The sequence below is a fragment of the Lynx rufus genome, unplaced genomic scaffold, assembly GCF_022079265.1.
Source record: "Lynx rufus isolate CCGP_SWC_20201006 ecotype Redwood Valley unplaced genomic scaffold, mLynRuf1.p SCAF_1, whole genome shotgun sequence".
NCBI lineage: Eukaryota > Metazoa > Chordata > Mammalia > Carnivora > Felidae > Lynx > Lynx rufus.
In genome coordinates, this window is record NW_025814823.1 from 156,077,811 (window position 1) to 156,104,141 (window position 26,331).

Genomic DNA, 26,331 nt, shown 5'->3' on the forward strand with positions numbered 1-26,331 from the left:
ACTTAAGCCCTAGGAAGACCAATTTAGACCATCTAGTAGACCACCTTCATTAAAGAAATGAGAAAACTATTTTCAAAAAGAAACACACACGCGCACGCGCACACACACACACACACACACACACACCCTATAATGCAAATTTCAAAAGTTAAATGTAGCAACCATTGCTTTGGGACAGAAGACCATGAACAAAATATTGTAAATGTGAAATATTTTAAATGCTGAATGTGACCATACTAAATATCCACGTATCTGATCTCTTTTTTACAACATTATGTAATGGTAGTCAACAGATTTCATCCAAGTAAACACAATGTTTTCTCAGTCTCAGTGTGGGTTTTCTAAGACCTTTACAACTGCCATTCACAATTTTTTCCATTATCTAATGAGCTCCTTGCTTTGTAGCCTTTCAACAAATATCCTAAATAAAAGAAAATACAAAAGTAAAAGAGAGTTAAATCAGAGTGTAAGTTAATCTACATGATATTAGGAGATATTAATAATATTAGGATTAGTTATGATTTTTCTTTCAATTTTGCAACAATGGACTTAGACTAATCATAAAATTAACTCTCAGAGTATCTGCATGATCCAGCATACCTACTGTTGAAACAGAGGGATAAGATGGAAAGAGTAGGAAAGTGGGGTTAGAGGCACTGTCAAACAAATGGGTTGGGAAGAATATGGTAGCATCTACACCTCTTGTCTAGAATAAGATTCGTGGGGTGCCTGGGTGGCTCCATCAGTTAGGTGTCTGACTCTCGATTTAGGCTCAGGTCATGATCTTACAGTCGTGGGATCGAACCCCATAGTGGTCACTGCTCTGGGCATGGAGCCTGCTTGGAATTCTCTCTGTTCTCCTTCTGCCCCTCCCCTATTTGCATTCTCTCTCACACTCTATTTCAAAAAATAAAAATAAATAAATAATAAGGTTGTCAACATTTTCAATGTTAAAAGATCACTCCTCTTCAGTATTCCTCCTCAATTACTACCATCAATCAACTACCATCTCCCCTATTACACAAGTCAGAAACCCAGCTATTGTATTTGATTCTTTTTTTTTTTTTTTAATTTCCCACATATAGTCAAATCACTGTAATAGGTTTCGTATCTCTCCAGTTCTATACATGCTCAAGGGTTCCTCAGTTCAGTCTATCATTTTTGCTCACAGGTTACTTCAGTAGTTTCTTACCAGTCACCGAATCTACTCTTCCAACTTATGCCAGAATTAATTTTCCAAAACACAAATATGACCATGTTATTTCCCCTTTTAGAAATCATTCAGTGCTGTTTCATGATCCTTAAGACAACTTACAAATATCTTAAGTTGGACACATCAAAGCCTGAAGATCTCTAAAACTTTAGTCTTATATTATTCTCTCTCTCACATCAAACTCTAAGTTCAAGTTTTATTCAACTAGTACCTTTACCTAGAATACCTTTCCCTACCTCCAAGTGCCCACTCATAGTTAAGGATTTCATGTAAATAATGCTTCTCCTGGGAAGTATTTTTACAAAGATGGCCTTAAGAGATGCCTTCAATATGCTAACCCATGGTACCCTCTGCTTACAGTTTGGGTATATACTTGGTACTGTACTGAATATGCCTGTATTCGCCCATTAAACCACAATGTGTTGAGGGCAAGCACTAATGTTTTATTCAATACTGTATCTCCCTAAACAGTGGCTGGTCCTCAATAAATGCTTGATGGATCTATAGATGAATTGGAGAATTGACGGATGGATAGAGGGATGGATTCCACAAGGTAGAAAGGTTAGAACAAAATTTTTGCCATTAACAAATGGGAGTTTTCAAAAGAAAAATCATTTTCAGGATGTTTATGTTTCTACTTGCTAGATGTAGTTACACCTGGGAAATAATATTACAAGTCTATGTACACCTCCAAGGCATTGTCAAGACCAACTTAATCCCATGTCCTCTGGGTCCTTAGAACAGTTGGATAATATAGATCCAGAAAAATAACTGCCAGTACAATTAGATGCCAGAAGAAACCCAATCATACTGTTAAAGGAATGGGATAGAGAGTGGCAGGATTTGTAGAGAAAGTGGAGAAAACAAAACAAAAACAAAACTAAACACTAAATAACTACCATCTCCACTTTCATTACTATTAACATTTATTAAGTACTCATGATGTGACAGCTGATAGATTAAGAACTTGTACACATCATCTTCCTATAAAAGAACAGGAGAGCTGCAATCACATAGGATTATCTTTTAACAGATCTAGCATAAATAATGATGTCTGTCAATAAGCCATCACGCTTTTCTTTTTTGTTAATGGAATTCATTTACCCCTCCATCCGTAAGTTTTAAAAACAGCTTCAGGTACAGCAGTAAGTGCTTTTCACACATTTTATCAGTTAATAGTCAGGATATTTCTGTGAGTTTGGTATTACTATTATGATTACTTTATGGATTAGAAAACCAAGACTGAACAGTTCAAAACACTTGAACAAATCACACACTATTAAGGCACAAAGCTAAAAATGGTAACTAGGAATGTTTAACACTAAAGCCTATGTTCTTGTCTATTCAACTATACTGCCAGACAGTGGTGAAAATATATGTCTTGCTTTCAATGAGCTTACAGTTTAGTGGGTAACAGAAGCATACCTATAAAATTTCACAAAACAGGATTGATATTATTGGGCAAGTTGTTACAGTTATAGCATGGTGCAATATACCTAAACAAAGTAAGAGGGTATTTCCCAAAGCTATAGTATTTAGGAGTCTTAACTGTGTTACTCCTGTACATCATGAAAGTAACAAACTGAGATGCAGAAGCTCAAGATGAGACAATGATGTGGCTTTCTTCCAAATGCTTCTTTAAAACAATTCCTAATCTTAAAATTATTTCTCTTAAAACAACTCAAACGGGGGTGCCTGAGTGGTTCAGTCACTTTAGCGTCCAACTTCGGCTCAGGTCATGATCTCGCAGTCTGTGGGTTTGAGCCCTACGTCAGGCTCTGTGCTAACAGCTCAGAGCCTGGAACTTGCTTCAGTTTCTGTGTCTCCTTATCTCTCTGCCCCTCCCCTGCTCGCACTCTCTCTCAAAAATGAATAAACATTAAAAAAAATGCAAATGTATAAATGTAAAAAAAAAAGACTTTATATAAGGCTTCACATAAGTCTTTATATAAGACTTTACATTTAAAGTCTTTATATAACATTTAATATATATATTTGTATATATACTGTATATATATATATTTGTTGTATATATATATATACATATATATGTATGTATGTATATGTATATATACCTATGTATATATATATACAACAGCTAACAAAAAAGTTCTTGGGGATTAAAAAGAAAAAAGGAATTAATACTATACATACTATTATTTACTATATATGTAATTTCTTATTGAAAGCAAACTTAAATACTATTACCTATGGTATTTATACAGAATTGAGCATCATTTTTTCATTAAAAAAAAACCTTTTTTAAGGTTTATTTTAGGGAGAGAGAGAGAGAGCGTAAGCAGGGGAGGGGCAGGGAGAGACGGAAACGGAGAATCCAAAGCAGGCTTCAAGCGGTCAGTGCAAAGCCTGGCGTGGGACTCAGGCCCACCAACGGAGATCATGACATGACTGAAGTTGGACAGTCAACCGAATGAGCCACCCAGGCGCCCCTACAGATATGAGCATCATAAAGCACACAATGTAACAGATCAACACCAGTCATGCCAATTCTTCTCTCTCCTAAAAAACTGTTTCTCTTGTATGCTGCAACAAAATGCTTAAATAAAATGATCCACGTGAAGAGTAACAATAAAACTTCTAATAAGCAAGCTCTAATAGACTCCTCTGGATAAATGAACTAATTCACCTAATTTACTTATCATAAAATACAAATACTTAAGAAATTACTAGGTCAATATTTTAAATTGCTTAATATAGGAGTGACTGCCTCAAAATACATTTCCCTTTTACAACTGACTCACTGTTTTAAATTTGTTAATTTACTGTTCTAAGTGCTTTCTACACAACCCAATTTTTTTTTCTCTAAAGTGAACACTGCAAATTGCCTTGGATGGGTGATAATGAAAAAGCAACACCATTTATTAATTTTGTATAAGTTATCCTCCACCCATGAGATTCCTTGGAGGGGAAGAAGATGTCTGAATTTTACCATACAGTGCCACAGGCAGAAAATGAGAGAAACCAAAACAAATGCATCCTGGAGTGAGATAAACTGCCTGCAGCAGCGAATGACCTACTACATACCTTTCCATACAGGCTTTGATGTCATAATTGGTTAATTTCCAGGAAAAAAAAAGACAATTACCAATAGTTTAAGTTTTTTCTGATAAAAGTGTTTAACTTCTTTAAGTTTTTGATCATAAACAATACACACTATTCAAAAGGGCAGTACCATTACAATACTAAGTAAATGTGCATCAAAACTCAATGGAAAGATATGTTAACTATCAGAAAATGCAAACTGAGAAGTACATCAAACTTTCCTTAAGAAAGTTTAGAAATATTCTTGGCACGTGTTTCTCTGGATATATGTTCTCTTAAATATTTTTAAGACTAATTCATTATTAAAGAGAATTTTATTCAAACATGCAGCTCATGGTATGAATAAGCAAGTACTCTTTTCCCAACAGAATTGACATGTCTTTCAAATAATAGTTTATTGGGAAAAAAAAACAAACCACTACTGGGTTAGGAATTTGGAATTTTAACATATACATATACATATATGTATGTTTGTGTATATGGTATAGTCATGAATATGTTTCAAAACATATCTATTTTTAATAATAAAGAAATAAATTGATCTTTATTAAAGTGAGTTATTATTTAACATCCTATGTTCAAGCTGCACCAGAATATATAAATGCTTATACCTATAACTTCATATCTCAAAGAGTGTCCTAATCTTTAAAAAAGTTTCCAATCTCTTTATGTAATCATAAAGATAACAATTAAAAATTTTTTTTTAATGTTTGTTTATTTTTAAGAGAGAGAGACAGAGACAGAGTGTAAGCAGGCAAGGGGCAGAGAAAGAGGGAGCCACAGAATCTGAAGCAGGCTCCAGGTTTTGAGCTATCAGCACAGAGCCCTACGCAGGGCTTGAACCCATGAACCATGAGATCGTGACATGAGCTGAAGTCGGACGCTTAACTGACTGAGCCACCCAGGTGCCTCATAAAGACAACAAATTAATAGAATTGTTTTAAGAAGGCGTAAGGATCACAACTTAATAGAATTGTTTTAAAAGCTTCAGTCACACTATTAAATATGGTAAAACTGTGAAAATTAGAATAAAAGCAATGGTCTTCATTATTAAAAGGAAAAGCAAAGTTGAATTGCTTAACAGTACTCTCCCTAATTTTCTTAATAAGTTTCTTTTGAAGAAACACTTATATTATTTATCATTATCACTGTGTTACTGCAGAAATAAAAGGCCAAAGGAGAGCTTCTTAGAAATATTAATTTTCTCTATCAAGACTTTAGTTTTGATTTATAAAACAATAAATTGTGAAATAACTTACTTTCATTCAGAATTTAAATTATAGCACATATGTTCATTATAATTTAAACTCTAGGCAACAAAAAACAATAGTTTCCTCTGCTGTGCCATTTGTAGATGGCATACCTAACCTAAACTGGCTTAAATCTCGCAATCTTTTTTTTAATCTCACAATCGTATAAAATTAAATGTGAATGACCCTGAAACTATCCATTTTTTTAAACTGTAGAATATATACTTAACACAATACTATTTTTGTGCTTTTTGTTAACATAATACAACTTGTGGTTTTTTTTATTACTTAAAAAAATTTTTTTTAATGTTTATTTATTTTTGACAGAGAGACAGACAGACAGAGCATGAGTGGAGGAGGGGCAGAGAGAGAGGGAGACACAGAATCTGAAACAGGCTCCAGGCTCTGAGCTGTCAGCACAGAGCCTGACGCGGGGCTTGAACTCATGGACAGCGAGATCATAACCTGAGCCGAAGTCGGACACTCAACTGACTGAACCACTCAGGTGCCCCTTTTTATTACTTTTTATTAACATAATACTATTTGTGCTTTTTAAAAAATTAATACTACTGGAAGCCCTCTTCCACAGCCTTCAGTCTTCACGAGGCATATTCATCCTTGTATATTCATTTCATAAACAAGGTACCATCTCCTTTTCAATAAGGATTATAAACACAAATCAGAAACATAGATTCTAAAAGATTGTTGTCATCTGAATGCATACCTGACAGTAAGAGATAACTCATTGTATTTATGTTTGGAGTAAACTGATAAGATTTTATTTATTTTAAAATATAAAAGTACGTGATTCTAAATATATGAAGTATGCCAAAGTATTCCATCTAATTCTGTTTTAGATTTATTTTTGATAGACAGAGACAGAGCACAAGTGGGGGAGGGACAGAGAGAGAAGGAGACACAGAACTCGAAGCAGGCTCCAGGCTCCGAGCTGTCAGCACAGAGCCCGACGCTGGGCTCAAACTCACAAATCGTGCGATCATGACCTGAGCCTAAGTTGGACGCTTAACCAACTGAGCCACCCAGGTGCCCCTCCATCTAATTCTTATAACACCTCACTACAAATCTGAAATAGTGATTTGTTTTATGACCAGGAAAACAAGATTATATATTTTATGTAAAAAAAAAAAAAAAAAAAAGTTAAAGTATTAGCCTGTTAGTATCCAGAATTACTGTTGAAATCCAGTCTTAATTTAAAAAAGTTGTATTATAAATAAAAAATAAGTAATTAATAACATATCCTTTTCATATTAAATCTTTATGTCATAATGCTTATTAGTTACGATTTCTAATTTCATAAATAAAAATAGATAATTTATCTAGGAATTAATATTTTTAGGAATTAATATTTTAAAATATGCCTTTTATTTACATCACATAAACAGCTGAATAAAATCATCACCAAAGAAGCATGCTACTGAACAACACCCCTGGAAACTAATAATTATTAATCCTTAAATTCACTTAACACTTTTTCTTCAAAAAATCATATTTTACTGATTATTTAAATATAATTCATTTAACCCATATAATACATTTAAAAATATGTGAATATCCACACACATATAATGCAGTTAATCTAAAGCTTGGTGACTTAAACAGTGCAACCTACACTTTCATAAACAACCTACCTTCCATAATTTACTGTCTCAATTATTTCAAGTAGCAGTTCAGACTATTTCCTACTCCTAAAAGCTGATATTCTTTCCATTTTAGTTCTTCTCCTCAAATTAAAGTAACTCAGGGGCTCAACTGATATACGGAAGTAATTAAGTTTTTAAAACCATGTTTAGGATAAATAAAAGTATAAAGCTAAAACCCAGAAGGAACGAAAAGTACAGTGAAAAATGCAAAGCTGACCTATCTCTAATCTTTTCTTGTTAAACCTAGGCTACTCAAGAATTGTCAGCTAATTATTTCATTTTATTGATGATATTTTTCTCTAGGGAAGTTCTTTTAAAAGTTTAACCCCGGAGCAAGTCATGGCTTCTCCAATCTTTGAAAGTGTCCAGAGCATTGATTATAACTGCAGGAGGTGTTACCTTCTACTCAGAGAATCTCACCCTGCACAATCTTACACACTCTTTCACTCCCCAAACAGCTTTGATTCAGCAATTCAAACCGCTTCAGCTGATATTAAAGGAAGAACCACAGAAAAGGGATCAGCAGTTAAAACAGAATAAAAAGAGGGGAAAACACAGATCGTGGATATAGTAACACAAAGCTCAAGAGTAAAGCAGATTTGAAAAAGATATCAGAGTGACTCAAAAAAGAACAACATGACAGAAATTAAACAAGTTTTTAATGTTTGCTTTCTATGCATTTAAACTCACCTCAACCTCCATTAAAATTCTGATCATACACAAACCCCAAGGCTTTTGACATACTTTCAAAACCCACACCCTCTCTTTCTGTCTCCAGAGTCACTTCTTAGGCAGCCAAGGGAGATTAAAAACAAACAAAACAAAACCACACAACAGAATTCAAATGTGCATGTAATTGAGAAATAGAAAGACCAAGTCAAAATGAAATTATAATTATGACCAATAATTTTTCAAGTAAAAATGGTGCCTAGTCATTTTAAACATCCAGTATTTTTTTCTCTTGCACTTAGTTAAAAGGCCTAGGTCTACTTTAAAAGTTATTCGATGTCAGGTATAAATATAGGTTGAAAACAAATATTAAGGATAAGAGACCTTGCAGTAATTTTCTTGAGATGATGTAAGAATATCAAGATGCTCTATGCTGTTACACCTTGCTCTCTACTTGACTACAGAAAGAGCTTCAGTGTATGCTTAATTAGTTAATTAGTTCAGTACTAGGGAACAATACAGATGCAAAGAGCTATCACAGAATGGCTATTCACATCTATCTCTGAAATAGTGACCAAAATTCCAGAAGGTAATTGGATTTTCAAAACTGGATGTGGGTTTTTTTTCCCAATTCAGTCATGACAGGGCCAGAAGGTAATGATATATCTGCCATGATGCAACAAGCAGACCTGTCTTCTGTCAAGAGTTGAAATCATAAAGGAATAAGCTGTCGTTAACAACGTCTCTCCAAACACTAGAGCTGTCATTCCATTGTTTTCTTTTGCTGGCATGGGGGCTAGTGTGGCCTCATATACCTTGTCAGTTCAGTAATGTGCTAAGCTTTTTTAACCTTTTCTGGAATTTCTGACTTGAACAATATTTTATGAAGTATATAATGTAATAGCTTATATTTTCTTTGATTCATATGTAGTTTCTCTCAAAGTTTACTCTTAAGATTTGGAATTAGTGTTCTTTGTTTCAACCTATAATTTAATAGACCATATTTCAAATAAGAAAAAAAATCCGCAGTTATGTTTTTAAAGTTTGAAATTAAATTTCAGGGGTCTAAATTTAGCCAGTCTTTATGGGTAAAAAAATCAATAATTATTTTAAAAAGCTGCGTGCAGTTTTGTAATGTAACATTTAAGTTGTTTTAGAAATAGTTAAGGGATAGTTAAGTGATAATATATACAGTTAATAATAGTTAAGTGATAATAGTACTACAGTATATTTCATGAATATTACTTATAATTTTTAAAAAATTTTGTCTTTTAAATTATTAAAGTAATACCTGCTTAAAGTAAAATAAAAAACAAAAAACAAAAAAAGAGAATTAAACATAAAAAATGAGTAAGTAAAAGCAAAAGAAGAAAATTCATACTTTCTTGCCTAAGTTTCCTGGAACATCAATGTGTACCCCTGTATATAGAGAAGTATACATGTATACATGTGTAACTGTACTTTTTAACAAATGATCTCATTCTTGTGTTTCCATCTGATTAACTCTTAGTTATCATCTTATATGAATTAACACATAAACTCACACATCTCATTCTTCTTAATAGGTATATAATTTTTAATTATATGAATATACCATTATTTAATCAAATAGTCCCCTAGTGGTGGATATTTCAGTGATTAGAAGTTTTTGTGTCATTACAAACTCCTTTGATGGGTATCCTTGTATGAATACTTTGTGTACTGCTCTAGTATAAATTCCTATAAATGGAATTTAGGATCAAAGGTTAATAAGCACACTTAATTTAGGAAAATATAACTAATTGCTTCAAATCACATTTCCAACAATATTCAAACTTGGTATTATCATACAATTTATTATCAATTTATCTGCCAATCTTAGATGTTGAAAAATAGCATCTTATTTTAATAAGTGTTTAGTTCCACAAAGCTTTGGATGGCTTTTCAAAAAAAGCATCAAAGCCTCTAAGTCCTTTAAACAAAAACATATTTTAAAACTCCAAACAATTTTCATGTTTTTGAGGTTTCTGAGACCTTAAGCATATATTATAAACTGTATTCTGCTATACTATATTCTGCTTGCACTATGTAAATACTAAGTAACATCCCAAAAGTTGCTGGATGTCATTGCTCCAGTTAATAATAAAGCTATGCCCTGTATTGATAAAGTACTTCTTACTGCAGCAACAACCATTAGAATCCTGTTAAAATCTCCACGTCACCAACTTTGTAAATATTCATGTTAAAATAGTAAGACCTTGCAGTACCTAGGTGGAACAGTGAATTGAAGGCAGGAGTTAAGAAAGTGTTACCAAATTTAATTACTCAAATTACTGAGGAAAAAAACCCACCCTATTTTAGATAACTATCTATAATGGCTCCATGTTCATTTGTGGAAAAAAAAAAATCCTAATACTGTAATCAATCAACTTTACAAAATGTGCCTGTCAAAAAAGGAGGGGATCCCAAATACACTAAGGAAAGAGGAATCAGAAGGTCAGAATAGAAGAGTTAAGTATAGCTTATTAAAAGGGAAGCAAGCAATTTAAATACTAGAAAGGTCTAAATCAACATTTAAAGTATGTAATTTATATCAAACATTGGTTTATATATTCTTTAATTTAGCTACCTTATAATCAATGATTTCAAAAAGAAAATCCTAAAACATTCCACTGTGATGAATATCACTACATAAGGATATCATCTCCTAAAGTTTACAAAGAATATTGTTATAAAGAAAATTGCTTTAATGTTATTTATTTTAAAAAAAGTATGAGTTGTAAAGTGACTACCTGTCACTGGAACAACAAGATAGATAAAAAAATCATGTAATTAAAAAAGTATACTGAATTCTTTTGATTATCTCCATTTCTTCCACAAATCATACTAAAATATTAGTAAAAAAAAAAAAGAAGAAGAAGAAGGGTGGTATTAAACAAATGAGACAAAACAAATGAGTGTGGAGAGAACAGAGGACACAGATGTCGATAAATTTTTAGGAGACTGTAAACTGATGGAACTGGATTGGTACTACAGAGGAAAGAAAAAAAAAAAACAAAAAACAAAAACTTAAGTGCCTCCAGAGGGAGATCATGACTGGAAGAAAGTCAACTCATCCACAGAATTTCAGAAAAACTCAGAAATTTCGAGGTGCTTTTCTTAGAAAGTAGGGGTAGGCCTTGAGGCCAAAATCTGAGGCATTACTTTTAATATCACCTAGGGTGTAATTACCACATTCCTTAACAAAGAAACAAACCAAAACCCCAAAAACCAGGTCATAATCTCACATTGTGCAGATAGCCCTACAAGAAATCAAAGGTGTTTCCTTTTGAGACACATCCAGAAAAAGACTGAAAGGACAAACAACCACAGAAGGGGAGGAGAGAGACACAGAGCTCAAATCAAGTGTACTATGCAGAGGTCTGCAAAATGATTCAAAAGAGAGCTCCATTCCAAAATATGATAGAACTTTAAAAATTCTATAGAAGGGCTAAAAGATAAAGTAGGTAACCTACTAAAACAAAATTAGGGCAAAAATAGATGGAAATAAGAGAGAAAGTATTAGCAATTCAATAAGACATTTACAGATTCAATCTGCAACTCCAAAACCAAGGTACTAATTCTAGAAATAGAGACAATTAAAATTATCAAGAAAAAACACAATAAATTTCCTAAGGATTGAGAATCATCATGGGGGTATAGTACAGATAGAAAGCAATCACCAAGTGCCCAAAACAATAAAAAACAAACAGACAAAACACCATAACATAGGAAATTTCTTAAAAGCAATAGGAGTGGCTTCTTGACACCAGGCAGAAGGAAAAGAATCTTCTACAGAGGGAGCAAAAGGATGCAATATCACAATGGTACTGGACTTTTCAATTAAAACACTGGAAGCTAAAAGACAATGAAAACAAAGCCTTCAAGTTTCAGAGTGAAAATGATTTTCAACTTGGAATTCTATGCCTCGCTGAGTTATCAAAATGAAGGGAACAAGTAAAATAAAGACTTTTTTCCCCAGAAATACAAGGTTTTAGAAATTTATGTCGTATTCACTTTTTGATAGCTCCAACAAAATGAGGGCATATATCCAAAACGCTGGCGTCATTAGATCCAGGAGAGAGGAGGTCAAACATAAGAGAGAATCTGAGGGGAATCCCAGGAGGAGAGACAAGTAGACAGGCAGGCTTAGAAAGTGACCCGTCAAGACTGAAACACAAGTCCACAGGGTTCCAAAAGACAGGTCTCCAGAAGAGAAAACTATGAGATTCTCTGATAAGTCTGGCCCTGTAAAAACATTACTGAGAAGCCAATCAAGATCTCAAGTAACAATTATTACAAAGAAAATTGAAAGGAAAGAAGTTATCAATTCCATGAAAAAAAACTTTAGCAAAAATGAAATGTAACCATAGTACCTATCTGGCTCAGCCATAAACAGTATTGAAGTAAGAGTAATATTGCAAAGCCTGATTGCTGATTGAATCCAAAAACTGTGATGATGGGAAATAGATTCCTGTGTACCATAAGTACACAAGACTAATATCAAGTGACTGATAAATCAAAAGAACAGCCTTATAATTTAAAAATATGGACATGGAACATATAAGTAACTCCAAAACTACTGACAGACTATATCTAGGAACAGAATAAATGAGGAAGGATTAGCAAAGGATAATCACCATTTTGATATATGCCTTTTGATTTTACTTTACTTATAATTTTTTTAAAGTTTATTTATTTTGAGAAAGAGAGCACATGTGAGTGGGGTGAGGGGCAGAAAGCGAGGAGAAAGAGAATACCAAGCAGGCTCCGTGTTGTCAGTGCAAGACCAGCGCTGAGCTACATGCAGGCTCAATCTCACAAACTGCAAAATTACAACCTGAGCTGAAATAAAGAGTTGGTTGCTTATTAACCAAGTGAGCCACCCAAGCACCCCTTACCTGACTTTTAGATTACATGCATGGTAAAATTAAGTAATTATGGAAACATCAGATTCTTCTAAATAATCCAGCTGTGAGAAATTAGGAAAAATGTAGGCTTAGTGAAGTAATCAGACTTCTTAAAAAATTATTAAAATCAATAAACTTTGTCATGTTGAGTGCATCAGTTACATAGTATTTTGAAAGTATTCTTCATAATTTAAACTTTTATTTCTCTACTGATTTAATTATAAAACATTTTCTAGAACTTCTTACACTTTTACTAAATATAATCGCCATCAAGTTCTACCTCATCCATTATACTTAGAGTCTGAAAATTATAAATTAACCTCAACCATCCAAAGAGTGTTACCCATACCAGAGGTTTTAATATTGTGCTCAGATTAGCAGCATATACATCACTGGTATGGTCTTAGAAATGTACATTCTCAGGCCCCAACCAGACCCTTCTGCATCAAAATCGGGTTTCGGGAAAAGGCAATTTGTGTTTCACCAGCCGTCCACGTGATTCTGATACATGGTAAAATTTGGCTCTATAGACTATTGGCTCCCAAACTACTCTCCATAAAACTTTTTGACAGTACATCTCAATTAGTCAAAGCGTGGACAGGGAGAGACCAGAGAGGTGCCTAGGATGCAAAATTTAAGGAGGCACTCATCCTCGGGGTCCTACAAATACTGCACAACCCTGACAGTGACTGACTCCTTAAATTCTGCACCCTTGTTCTATATCTGTAATTAGTAATTAAATGACTTCAAGTAATGTAATGACTTTACTTTCCTTGCCCATTTTACAGAGACCAACTGAAATGCCTAGAAAGATCCACATAAGAAAAGATCAAAGAAGAAACACGTACGAGTAACTCTCAAACTGCACAAACACTGAATAATTAGTACTTGGCTATATGATATACAGTTTCTTAATCCAAGTAATATGATATGCAATGAAGACTGTTAAACACTAAAAATATGAGCTATGGTAACCTCAGAAGCTGTGGGGACAGTATCTGATATGTACTATTTCTCCAACATGAAATCTTAATAATTTTTTTACAATAAAGTTCTGACATATCTAAAATGCAAGGACTGGAATATCTGTTATTATTTTCAAACTGTGATCTATGGAGCCCTAGGGTTCAGGAAGAAATCTCAGGGGTCCTTATAGAAGTTTTCCAATCCTCACCCCAGCTTCAACAAAAGTGGCTCCATAGATTTAAACCTATTTGTTGTTGTTGTAGTTGTTGTTAACAAAACAGTCCACTTAGAAGCAGGGTTTCACTGGTGGGAAAAAGTTTTAATATTACAGTGCTATGACTTCAATATTAGGACTGTAATCTTATCCTAAAAATCTGTAAGGGATATAGCAGAAATTGTTTTTTACAGCTGTGAAAGCAGGAAAGCTTACTAATGCAAAAGTACACTCTACACTAGAGAGTGAGAGTGGGTGAGCTCGAGGAAGAGGTGCCATAGCAGAAATATTATAAACCATACTAAGTAGAGATCATATTGTCTATCCTGAAAAATATCAGAATTTACTTCACTTGTAATATGAAAAACTGACAGATCATGCAGAAAGGAGTAGTGGCTTCCAGTCTTTTGTAAACTTTGGAAACATTTCTTTAAAAACGATTTTAGAAAAAAGTCCACAAAATAAAAACAAATAGAGCTGATCTGACTAAAAGGTAAGGATGAAGTAGCTCTTCTTCAAATTAGTCTTCCTGTGCTTGCTACCTAGAATACAACCCTTTTCCCTCCAGTCTCCTCCCGCCCCTCCCCCCCGACACTAGTCCTTAAAGAACTTGTGGAGAAATACCATGAAAAGGCAAAACCAGAGTAACAAATCACTTTATCTAGATTAAAGAGATACCCATTTTTAAAAATTTATCAGGTAGAAATTTACCACAATAAAGTTCATATTTAGGTTCTTAATATAAAACAAAAAGAAAAAAGTACATCAATTAAAATTTTCAAAGTACACAACATATAAATTCTAAATACACTAAATACTAAAGTACTTAGAAATCAGCTGGGGTTTTTTTTTTGTTTGTTTGTTTTTTTGTTTGTTTTGTTTTTTGTTTGTTTGTTTTTAAGGAATCATGAGTTCCTATTATTGGGAAAAGCAGAAAACAGTCAAGGCAGTGAAATGCTGTTAGTCTCCAAACACTACACTTCTACTTATAAGTACAAAATGACTGACGAGTCTAATGTTACCAACAAACTTCCTCCCTCCTGTTTGGGAAACCAACAGATAGCTTATTCACAGATGTTTGGCATGACTTACCATAGTCTTTCACCTTGAAAAATCTTACACAACAATAAAACTAGGAAAGGAAAGGCTTAGTTGATCTATTAGCAGGCCAATGTAATGACATAAAATATTTCACTAAGCATTTATATGTACAAACACATCGAATTTTCATTACTCAATTATATTTTCAAATATACAGTGAATTGTGATCACATTTCACATAAAATGTTCTCAAAACCACTGATAGGATCTCTTCTAACCAAAAACTAATGTGTCAGACAGAAAGGTAATTTCATGATTCATAACTAGAGATATAAATGTTTAAATAATACAATATTTTATGTCCTTCACCCTAAACTTTATTTTACTTAAATTCTACTATACTTTACTTAAATAATACTAAAAAAGTACTGTTGAAGTTTGTAACCAATCAAAAGTAATGTCTTTTGTTCTCTGCATATCCATGAAGGCTGAAAAAACAATACACAATTAACCCAAGAAATTCTACATGAAGCATTTTAAGGGCCTTAAAATCTGTTAATAAAAATAAAGTCCAGCTGGGCTGGGCCTTAATTTTATCATTTCAGAGGTAACAGAGCAGGAAACATATGTTTGACCTTTGCAATCATCAATGTTTCAAACAATTCCTCTCCCAATGTAATTACAAAAATGTAATAATGTAGCTCCTATAATGCATACATGTACACATATATTCCTAAATAACTTTAAGTTCTTAAATTAAATCTTTTTCTACAAGATAGCACTTTCCTTTTTTCTGAAGAAAATCTCTATTCATATCTGAAAGAAACATATACTTTGCAAAATTTGCCTGTTCACTGAAGAACTTAAGAATGAGACAGTTAAATAAAAAACAAACAAAAAAAAGCAGCCAAACATTAAGATGTAACAACGCTAGGTGAGAAAAAAACAATTTCACGATTATAGGAAAGAAAACCTTGAATACAATTTTAAAATACCAGTTTCTGAAAAGGTAGAACTCAAATAAGAATAAAGTATTTCAGTAAATATTTCAATTTACCATTTTACAGGTCTTTGTCTAATGCTTAAAGCATTTTATTTGTGAGCTCTGGTGTTTTTAAGAGAAATAACAAACACTGACTTATTCTAACTCTTCTTTTAAAGAATAAGAGATTAATTTCAAGTAGATTTCCTTTAGCTTCTAACTTAAGTAGGCAACGATTTCCAAAAGCCATCTTGGTATTTTTTATAAGTATTTTAAATAATACTGATAAGTATTTGATAACTTAAGTGATATATCACATAATAATAAATTTAGAATAAAAATATTCATCTCAAAGACATTATCTACATTTGTGTACACTTAAGATACCATTTTTTCATTGTAACTGCAAAATAATACAGGATAATTTTTCACTACAAATAAAAAACAATTTAAAGATAGGATTATGTTTAGAATGTACTTTTGAAGAGACAGGATAAAATAACTTATAATAAAACAGAGCTATAAAATGTCAAAAAAATATAAAAGAAATTGCACTTACATCCATAGCTCTCTTAATAAAAGGTATCTGTGTGCCACTGTCCAGATCTTCATTTATAATAAGCCTTCTAGCCCACTGACCTGCCCTGACAACACCACTACCATGAATTAAAACCATCAGTTTCTGTGGATTTGTCAAAGCATCCTCACTCATAAAGATAAAACTCTTTGGTTCACTCTCAGTGGCATCTACCTGTAATTAAAAAAAATTAAGTAATAAATAAATGTTTTCTGATCAAGCAAAGGCATAAATGAGAAAACAACTCATGGCTACCATAAATTATAGAATGGCTATTCCAGAATTATAGAAGTAAAAACCTTTAAAAAAATTAAAATATTCCTTATTTATTAGAGATTAGAATTACACATGAGGTGGGTGAGCATAAAAGACATGATAGTAATATGCAAAAGAATATTTGAAATATATCTCTCTATATTATAGGTTTAGTATTATAATACAAATGAGAATAACTGATTTTTTTTAAAGCTTCCTATGGTCTAGATACTATGGTAAATGTTTGTCTCAATCACAATCTCATTAAGGTTGTACTATTATTATACTCGTTTACAGATAAAGAAATTGAGGCCTAAGGAGTTTAAATAACTTGCCCCAAATCACACAGCTAGTGAGTCTATAATTCTATCACAGAAGTATATTGCACCTATAATAGAAAACAGAAAAACCCAATAGGATGATATACCTATTGGAAAATCACATATTACCCAGGAATACTACTAAGTGTTTAAAAGGGGAGAGAGGGAACTATTTAAAAATTCAATCACCTACTATTCTATGTCAGTGGCCTTTGAAATTTTCTTCAGAATGTGAACACAGGCTCATATAACAATTATTTTCTGAAGGAATGTTATTTATGTATTCCTATAACCTTATCGACTAGGAATGGAAGCTCTTGTGCAGATGTCAGAGCCAGAAGCTAAAGTCTAGGTGCCTGGTCATATACATCCTCAAATAAAGAAGGTCAATCCACATACTATATAATGAAACAGCTCTTCACTTATCAATATTAGATATTCATAAATTTATGAAACTAAAAAATAGACAAAAACTCTGGACACCAAAAAAAAAAAATGTCCTAGATTCTAAATGTTCCCAGTCACTATTCCTGGGAAGAGAAAAATATTAAAATTTCTCTAATTCTAAAACAGACTGGTAGCCATTTGTGTAAACAGCACAAAGAGCAATTATTTCAGCAAGAAGAGCACAGCCACTGGGCTGGAAAAAAATCCCTTCCTCAGGGAAGCCTTTCCTGACCACCCTATTTTAAATATCTCCCCGAGAATTCTCTAGCCCCATTCTGTTTTATTTTCCTTCATAGTACCTAGCACAGTCTAATATATTGCATGCTTTACTTTGTATATGTATTGTAACTGTTTATTAACCATCTTCTCTCACCACTAGAATGCAAGTCCAGGAAGGCATGGACTTTTCTGTTTGGATCCAGCTACATTCACAATGCCTAAAAGAGAGGCTGGCACATTGTAGGCACTCAGTAAATAAAGGAATGAATAAACTTTTGGAATAAGGAATGTTATCAAGCATCACCAGTGACCTCCTTTAAATAAAAGGTATTCAACTAAATAATGAGTCTTCTTATTATAATACTTGCCTGATTCAGAAAGCATATATGGAGATGAAAATGATATATGACTATAAGAAATTTTAAAAGAGCTACACAATGTTAAGAATTAAAAAGATATAACTGTGGGGGTGCCTGGTGGCTCACTTGGTTAAGCGTCCAACTTCAGCTCAGGTCATGATCTCACAGTTTGTGGTCTGAGCATCGCATCAGGCTCTGTGCTGACAGCTCAGAGATTGGATTCTGCTTTGGATTCTGTCTCCATCTCTCTCTGCCCCTCCCTCACTCATGCTCTGTCTCTCAAAAATAAACATTAAAAAATTAAAAAAAAACATAGCTGTATATTAGTAGCAATTAAGTATGCAGGAACAGAAGTATGAAGTGTCAAGCAGTCACATTAGCTTCTCTTGCATGCGATGTCCAGATTATGATGCTGACAGCAGGTCTGACTGAAGTGAGAGGAAGGGAAGTAGATGAGAGATGGAGAAAACCAAATGTGAGAAGAAAATTCCTTTTTACCAAAGAATGTTATATAAAAAGAGAGGAATCACTCGTTAAAATGGTTTTTTTAAAAAAGGGAAGTGGTAAGAAGAAAAATTAAACAGCAAAGCTGTCAGTGTATAATAAAACAGAGGTCAAAGAGGTTCCCAGTCATTCATTTACCAAAGAGTATGCCTAAATGTGCACAAATAAAATACCTCTTAAAATCATTGAGGCCTTAACGGATCCTGGAATGGCTATGGAAATGGACATCTGTTTATCTTAATAGAAAAAACAAACAAATAAAAAAAACCCCCAAAACTCTAAAGCTATAGACTTTCTAGTAGGTTCTGATCACTATTTCTTTCTCTCTTTGACTAAGTACCCTGTTAACAAGGAACTGAGTCAACTTTTTAAGCAATGGAATGTTGGCACTTTAAATTCCACAGTAATCACTTGAAAACTGGAAGAGTGCTTATTTTCAGAAGATAAAGATGTGTTTTTTATATTACAATGCTGTTCAAGAATATTTAAAGGGCTGCAAATTAAGGTAGCCGTGAATAGATGAATAAAAAGTTTTACTGGAACGTGCAGAAGAACTGACTTTAAAAACATGAAAACACCAGAATATTCAGGGGAAAAAAAAAAAAAACAATGAAAATGACAAATGTAGTGGTATTAATGATTAAGGAGTAAGAGCAGTATTTGAGATAGTCACTGGCTTATATTCATCTGAATTCAACACAGAATTCTTAAAGTTGGTATCTATAACTTTCTCTGTATAAAGTTAGTGCTGAGTTTAAACAGTACACTATCTATATGGTTAAAACATAATTTTCATCATTAGCTTAATTAAGTTTGAAACTGGCTGTTTAGGCCATTGTCTTCAAACAGTGGTAATTCATTAACTGAGCTTTCATTAAGGAGTGCATATAAAAGTCATTCTAGTGCACTACCTCACTTTATTGACCAATCAAATTCAAAGACCAACTGATCAGTGAGAACAATTTTTAGCAGTTAACCATTCACTTTAGGATACTCATGAACCCCACTAATTGTGATGATTATTTAAATATGACTGAATAAAATGAACAAAAATTTATAATCAAGTTATTAATTTATGTTATCTAAAATTCTATACAAGTGTGAGACACTACAATTGAGAATAATGTGTACATGAAAATATAGGTAGGGTAGGGAGTAAACATAATACATGATCATAATCTTTACCATCAGATCATGGGTTTCCACAGGGTGTTGTTATTTATGAAAAGAAAAAAAAGGGAAGAAAAGAGAAGTCTCTCTTTCCTTATTAAATAGTTCTATAAAACTAAAACTTAGTTCATCATCAGAGAAAAAAAAACTTTGGTGCTATTCCTATAATAAAAAGAACAACTCTGATACAAAACAAAACAAAACAAAACAAAACAAAACAAAACAAAACAAAAAAAGACACTTTCAATGCTGGCTTTGGGATTTAAGAGAACTCGGGAGAAAATAATTACACAAGAAAAATTTCACAACTATATAAAATATATGACGACAATTTGAGGAGAGATATTAATTTCCTAAAACAAACCAAAAAACTTTGGTTTCTTTTCAGTTCATGAAATCAGGAAATCTTTGCTAACCAAAAATGGACGTGACACTTACTATACGTCTCATTTAGTGTAAAGCTTTTTCTATGTTAATTAGCTTTATAGTCTAAATTTAAATGAGAGGAAAATAATCAGATCTATAAAACAAAGTCTTCTTAAACCTCATCCCAGGCTTTCTATAAATAAAATAGTAAAACTTAATCATATAACATAATCTATAGGCCAAATATCTTCTGATTTCTCCTGGAAATCTAAGGGACAGAAGTGAGTTTAAAAGTTCTGTGTAACTGCAAGTATTACAGAGTTAAATGACTCAATATTAATTGTGTTGTAACAATAAATAAACCTAAGTCTCTTTAAATATCATTCTTCAGAAACTTTGAAAGAAATAAAATTAACAAGAAAGGTAGACTGAACAAAAGGAAGAAAAGTTTCCAAATAAATGAGGGTTAGTGTAGCTATTGCACAGAATGATATATTATTCACTAGTACATCACAAGCACTTGGAACAGTGCCCAGCACCTAAAAGACACTTAAACAAATATTTGTTGAATAAATGAATAAATGATTAGCATTGTGACCTAGCATTTTAGCTTACTTATGTAAAACTAAATATAAGATAGATTTTCCTTTTAAATATTGAAGTATGAATTAATTTGTGAGGATAAATACTATTAAGAAATCCTCAAACGCTCCAATTCATAGAGTAACATTATCCAAGGAATTTAAAAATCTCATGCAAAATTTCATGTAAACAAAGTAATTATATGCACAGTTTTGTGCCTTAAATTAATTATTCATTAAGCCTTCCAGTTTTTATATATCATAAAATCAGAGAGTTGTCAGCAATATCAAGGATCATGTAATCTAGTACCACCATCATTTCACATATAAGATAACTATTTCTTCAGTTTTTTGCTTACTATTTCAGGTTTTACATTAAAACACTTTTTTGCAAATTTGATACTGAGAACAAATCTCAAACTTTTTCACTATAAAATGGCAAAATGTACAAAATTTGAAAAGAATGCTCTGCAAAAACCAGGAAGCATGAGGAATGAATTTGGGAATATCCAGAGGGAATAACATGGACATAAAAATATAAACAATCAAGAAATATTTAAAGAGATGGTGTATTTGTAGTGCAACAATAAGTACCTTAGTTTACTTCAAATATGTAAGTAAAAATAAATTATATAAATTAAACGAGAACGGGCAGATGGGGTAGTCCTTTTAAATGCATCACCTTTTTCAAAAAAGTCTGGTTATTAGTATTTTTTGCCTCTACATTTAAAAGTACTACTTTCAAAGAACTATTGTGCACAATGAAATGCGGTATACAGATGTATTTAATATTATCATTATCAATATCAACACATTAGAACCTTAACATTTAAACTTACCACAGTTAAACTAATACAACTATTTTCTCCTGAATTGAAAACTAACTCATTTGGAAGTTTAAGCATTTTTAAAAACAGGACTTACTGGTATAGAGATTTTTTTCAAATTACAGTCCTTTTCCAGGAGCTCATATACATATTTCGTGATGATCTAGGTGGGGGGGGAAAAAACACATTAAGATGTAATGTCATCCATTATCAAGACCCACATGAATTATTATGTTATTACTCTGAATGAGTTTCTATCTTTGAATGTTTTCCCTCCAGTTTTATTGAGAAATAATTGACATGCATCTCTGTAAGTTTAAGGCATTACAGCATGATGGTTTCATCTACATATACTGTGAGATGATTACAACAGGTTCAGCTAACCTCCAACTTCTCATGTAGATAAAACAAAAAAAAAATAAAGAACAAAATTTTAAAAAGGAAAAAAACTTTCTCCTTGTGATGAGAACCCTTAGGATTTATTCTCTTAAAAACTCCTCTATGTATCCGACATAGTGATCATGTTGTACACTACATCCTAGTACTTACTTATTTCATAACTGAAAAGTTTTGATACTAAATTTGGAGACTTCTTACTGATTACCTGTGATGGCATACTTCTTGCTGCTGTGTGAATAACTGTGAACCTTAATACTAAAATTTAGGGCCACTTAATATAAACTCACAAAAATATACAAGGACTTTCTGCTTTTCAAGGCAATACTCTGCTTTTTTCAGTGTTTCTAGAACCTATTTCCCTACAATTTCCATATAGGAATAGTATCTGATTTGTATTTCCATATAGGAATTTGTATCTTGACTAAATTCTAACACCTCTTTTGTATTTACTGAATCAAAAAGTGAAAGGTCAGAGGTATTCTAAACAAAAAAAAAGGAAAATTATTCCAGAAAAATCTGGCACCAATTAGTATTATTGTTTGCAGCAGGCAGAAACACAGTTCCCCAAAGATGTCCACACTCTAACTCCAGAAACCTATTCATATTTTATGTTACATGGTAAAAGGAACTTTGCAGATATGATTAAGGTGAAGGACCAGAGATGGGGAGATTTTCCTGGATTATCCAAATTGGCCCAATCTAATCCTTTAACTCTTAAAAGTGGAAGATCATAGAAGAAGAAAGGGATGTAAAGTGAAAAGACCTTGAATGGTCATTGCTGGTTTTGAAGTTGGAGGAAGGAGACCATAAACCAAATGTGGTGGCTTCTAAAAGGCACAATAACCTTTAAACAGCCAGTAAGAAAACAAGACCTCAGTTCTGTATTTACAAGGAACTGAATTCTGCCAACAACTCAAATAAGCAGTAAGTGGATTCTCTCCTAGAGCCTCCAAAAAGGAATATAGCCTGTGCATACCTTGATTTCAGTCTGGTGACAATCATACTGGACCTCTGACCTACAGAAGTAGGAAGTAGTATATTTGTGTGGTTTTAAGCCATTGAATTTACAGTAATTTGTTACCACAAAACTAGAAAGCTAATGTACATTTCTATGAAGAACAGGAAAGAGAATGAGGAAAGAGATGCTGAGTAAAAGCAATGATTTAATAGATTTCAATGGTCATTTTAAGGAGTGTCGTTCCCTCAAAAAAAAAAAAATCTTTAATCATCTATGCACAATATCTCAGAGGATAATTTTAGCAGCAACATAATTAAAAGTCAAATTTTATGAAGCAAAATAAGAAGATGATTTTTTTTTAGAAAATTAAGATGTCTTGAAGGAGGTCAAAATCCTTTCTTCTATGTATATGTATTAATTCATTTTGAAAGAGTATAGTAGATGCATGCTAGAACATCGCTTCCTTGACTAATAATGATAATTTCAAACACTACAACACTCACTATACTAGAATGAGGCAGTAATTAATAGTTACTAATCAAATAGTATTCCCATATCTTAATGTAGTAAAATTATGTTCATTATACTGTTACCCAAAGGCAGCAGTGTTGTAAACTGGAAAAAATAAACTAAAAATATGTAGGGTCAGACAAAAGTATGTATGAAGTCATATAATGCTCTGCCACTTCAAGAAAAATAACTAAATGAGATTAGCTAAAATGAGTAACTTATAATTTCCAAAAATTTCCTATTACCTATGAATCACAAAAGATCCTTACATTTAAAGCAATAATAAAAACAATTAAACTTAGTTCAAACCCAAATGACTTCTACCACTAAGCAAAATACTTCAGAGACGTAATTTGAGAATTCAATAATTAAACTATTTCAGCAGTTCATACCTTAAATCAATATAAAATACAATATTACAATTAATTCTCAACTTTCCTCTACACCATAATATAAAACAATTCAAACACTAGCTTAAGAATTAAAAACAGTAGGGGTACAGCCTTAAAGACAGAGTCTCCAAACTTTCGTGAATTTTATTTCTAAGAGCCCTACTAGGCTCTCTCTGTGAAGACTACAGAAAAATCCCTTTCTGCTTCTAGCAGTGTGTAAGGGAAAAGTAATCATTTAAAAATATTCTAGACCTTTCTGTCTTCCTTAATAAGGCCTGCCCATAAGAGAAACTATTTTACCAGAGCCTAATTGACATGAGGGAAGGGAAATGCCCAATTCAGGCTCCCTAAAAGACTGAGACCTAATGAAGAATAGAATATTTCCTCCCACACCTCACTACATGATCCTCAGATCTGTAGTGTTCCTATAAAATAACAGGGAGTTATAGCTAAAGAACTGTAGGAGTCACACCCTATTTAAGGTCTCTAGGAAAACTCAAAGAAGGAAGATAGAAACTAAGAAGAGGAAATTTTAGCCTTGGACATGAGAGCTATATAGCAAATAGAAAACACAATCTAACTCTTAGCCAGATAAAAATAAAACTTCAAACTAATGATCCATCTACCAAAGTTCCTTTTACCCAAAACAGCATGCCCAGCTTTCAACAAAAAATAACCAGCCATAATAAAAGACAAAAAGAAACAGTCTGAAGACATAAATCTAGCATCAGAACCAGACTCAGGGCAGAAAATTTGGAATTATCAGACTTAGAATTTAAAACAACTATGATTACATGCTGAAGAATTTACTGGAAAAAGTGGGCAACATAAAAGAATAGGTAAATATGTAAGCAGAGAGATGGAAACTCTATGAAAGAATAAAAAATAAATGCTAAATAAAAAACACATAACAAAAATAAAGAATGCCTTTCATGCACTCATCAATAAATTGGACATGGCTGAGGGGGAAAAAAAAAAAAGAATCAGAGTTTCCAGATATGTCAATAGACAGTTCCAAAACAAAAATGTAAAGAGAAAAAAAAAAACAATGAAAAAGTGGAACAGTTTATGTGAGTGGGACAACTGTAACAGGTTTAACATATGTATAATGGGAATACCCGAAGGAGGATAAAAAGAAAGGAATAAAAGAACTATGTGAAGTAAAATAATGGCTCAGAATTTCCCAAAGTTAATGACAGACACAAAACTACAGATGCAGGTAGTATAGAGAACTCCAAAAAAGATAAGTACCAAAAACAATAACTAGTTTTATCATATTAAAACTACACAAAACCAAATACAAAGAGAGTATCGGGAAAGAAGGTACACCAGGGACAAGGGGGATTCGGAGAAGTGGGGAATGTGGGGGAATTTAGCTACAGAAGAAAAAGGATAAGAATTACATCACACTTCTCTTAGAAACAATGTAAGCAAGAGGACTGAAATATTGAGTGTTGAAAGAAAAAAACCCATCAATCTAAATTCTGTATCCAATAAAATCATGCTTCAAAAATGAAAGAGAAATAGACTTTCTCAGACAAAAAAAAATTGAGGGAATTTTTTTGCAAGTAGAACTGCCTTGCAAAACACACTATAAGAAATTATTGAGAGGGAAAGAAAATTATATAGGTCAGAATGTACCTAAAGAAAGGAATAGTATGAGAGAAAGAACCAATAAAGGTAAAATATACTTTTTAAAATTTTCTTATTCTTAATTGATCTAACAGATAACAGTTTGTGCAAAATAACAGCTAGAATGTATTTTGTGATTATAGCTTATAGAAACATAAAATGAATGACAGCAAGGTTATTAGTTACAGGAGGCAGAAACTGAGAACACTCTGTTATAAATACTGGCACTACCTGTGAAACAGTATGCTGTTACTTGAAAGAAACAGCAGAAAGAAAAAAATTACTACTGACAATTTTCCTGGATTTCTTTTAATTCCTAAGAAGAAGCCAGATATACAAAAATAAAACCACAATGGAAAAGATAGAAAAATAATTTTAAGACTATATATTCATGAAATTGATTGTTGGCTACCAAGAGAATAATGCTTTCTAGGGAATTAGAGTCTAGCTAACTTTTTCTAGCTCAGGGCTAATTGATCTAGAAACTAAACAAAGTTTTAACAAAGTGAGGAGGAATGATCAAAGAAATAGACCACAGAAGGAAGGAAAATGAAGTCTGATATACACTCTCAATGAGGTACTTCCAACAGAAAAGATATATTCACTCTGCAATAAATTTACCTTAGAGATTTATTGAGCAATTGCTGTGTGTTTATAATGTATCTCATACATTTCAGCTTTATTTCTGATCCTTAAACAAGAAGTGAACACTGGTACCCTTTACAACTACAAAAGCACTAAAATTATTCTGGCGGCGTGGGGGAGTACAGTGGGTGACACTAAGAAGCTACCCAGAATACATTTCAGACCCTTTTGGAACTGGACTTA

The 26,331-nt window shown here is 32.6% G+C and overlaps 1 protein-coding gene across 1 annotated transcript in view; it reads right to left on the reverse strand.

The window, feature by feature from the left end:
* The window catches only part of FAM172A (family with sequence similarity 172 member A), a 429,609-nt gene that overhangs the window by 302,404 nt on the left and 100,874 nt on the right, over window positions 1-26,331 (reverse strand). Inside the window, exons 5-6 of the mRNA XM_047089022.1 lie at window positions 21,710-21,775; window positions 16,547-16,738 (exon numbers count right to left, since the gene is read on the reverse strand). Of these exons, the coding sequence (XP_046944978.1) occupies window positions 16,547-16,738; window positions 21,710-21,775 (258 nt within the window). The remainder of the gene's footprint in view (window positions 1-16,546; window positions 16,739-21,709; window positions 21,776-26,331) is intronic.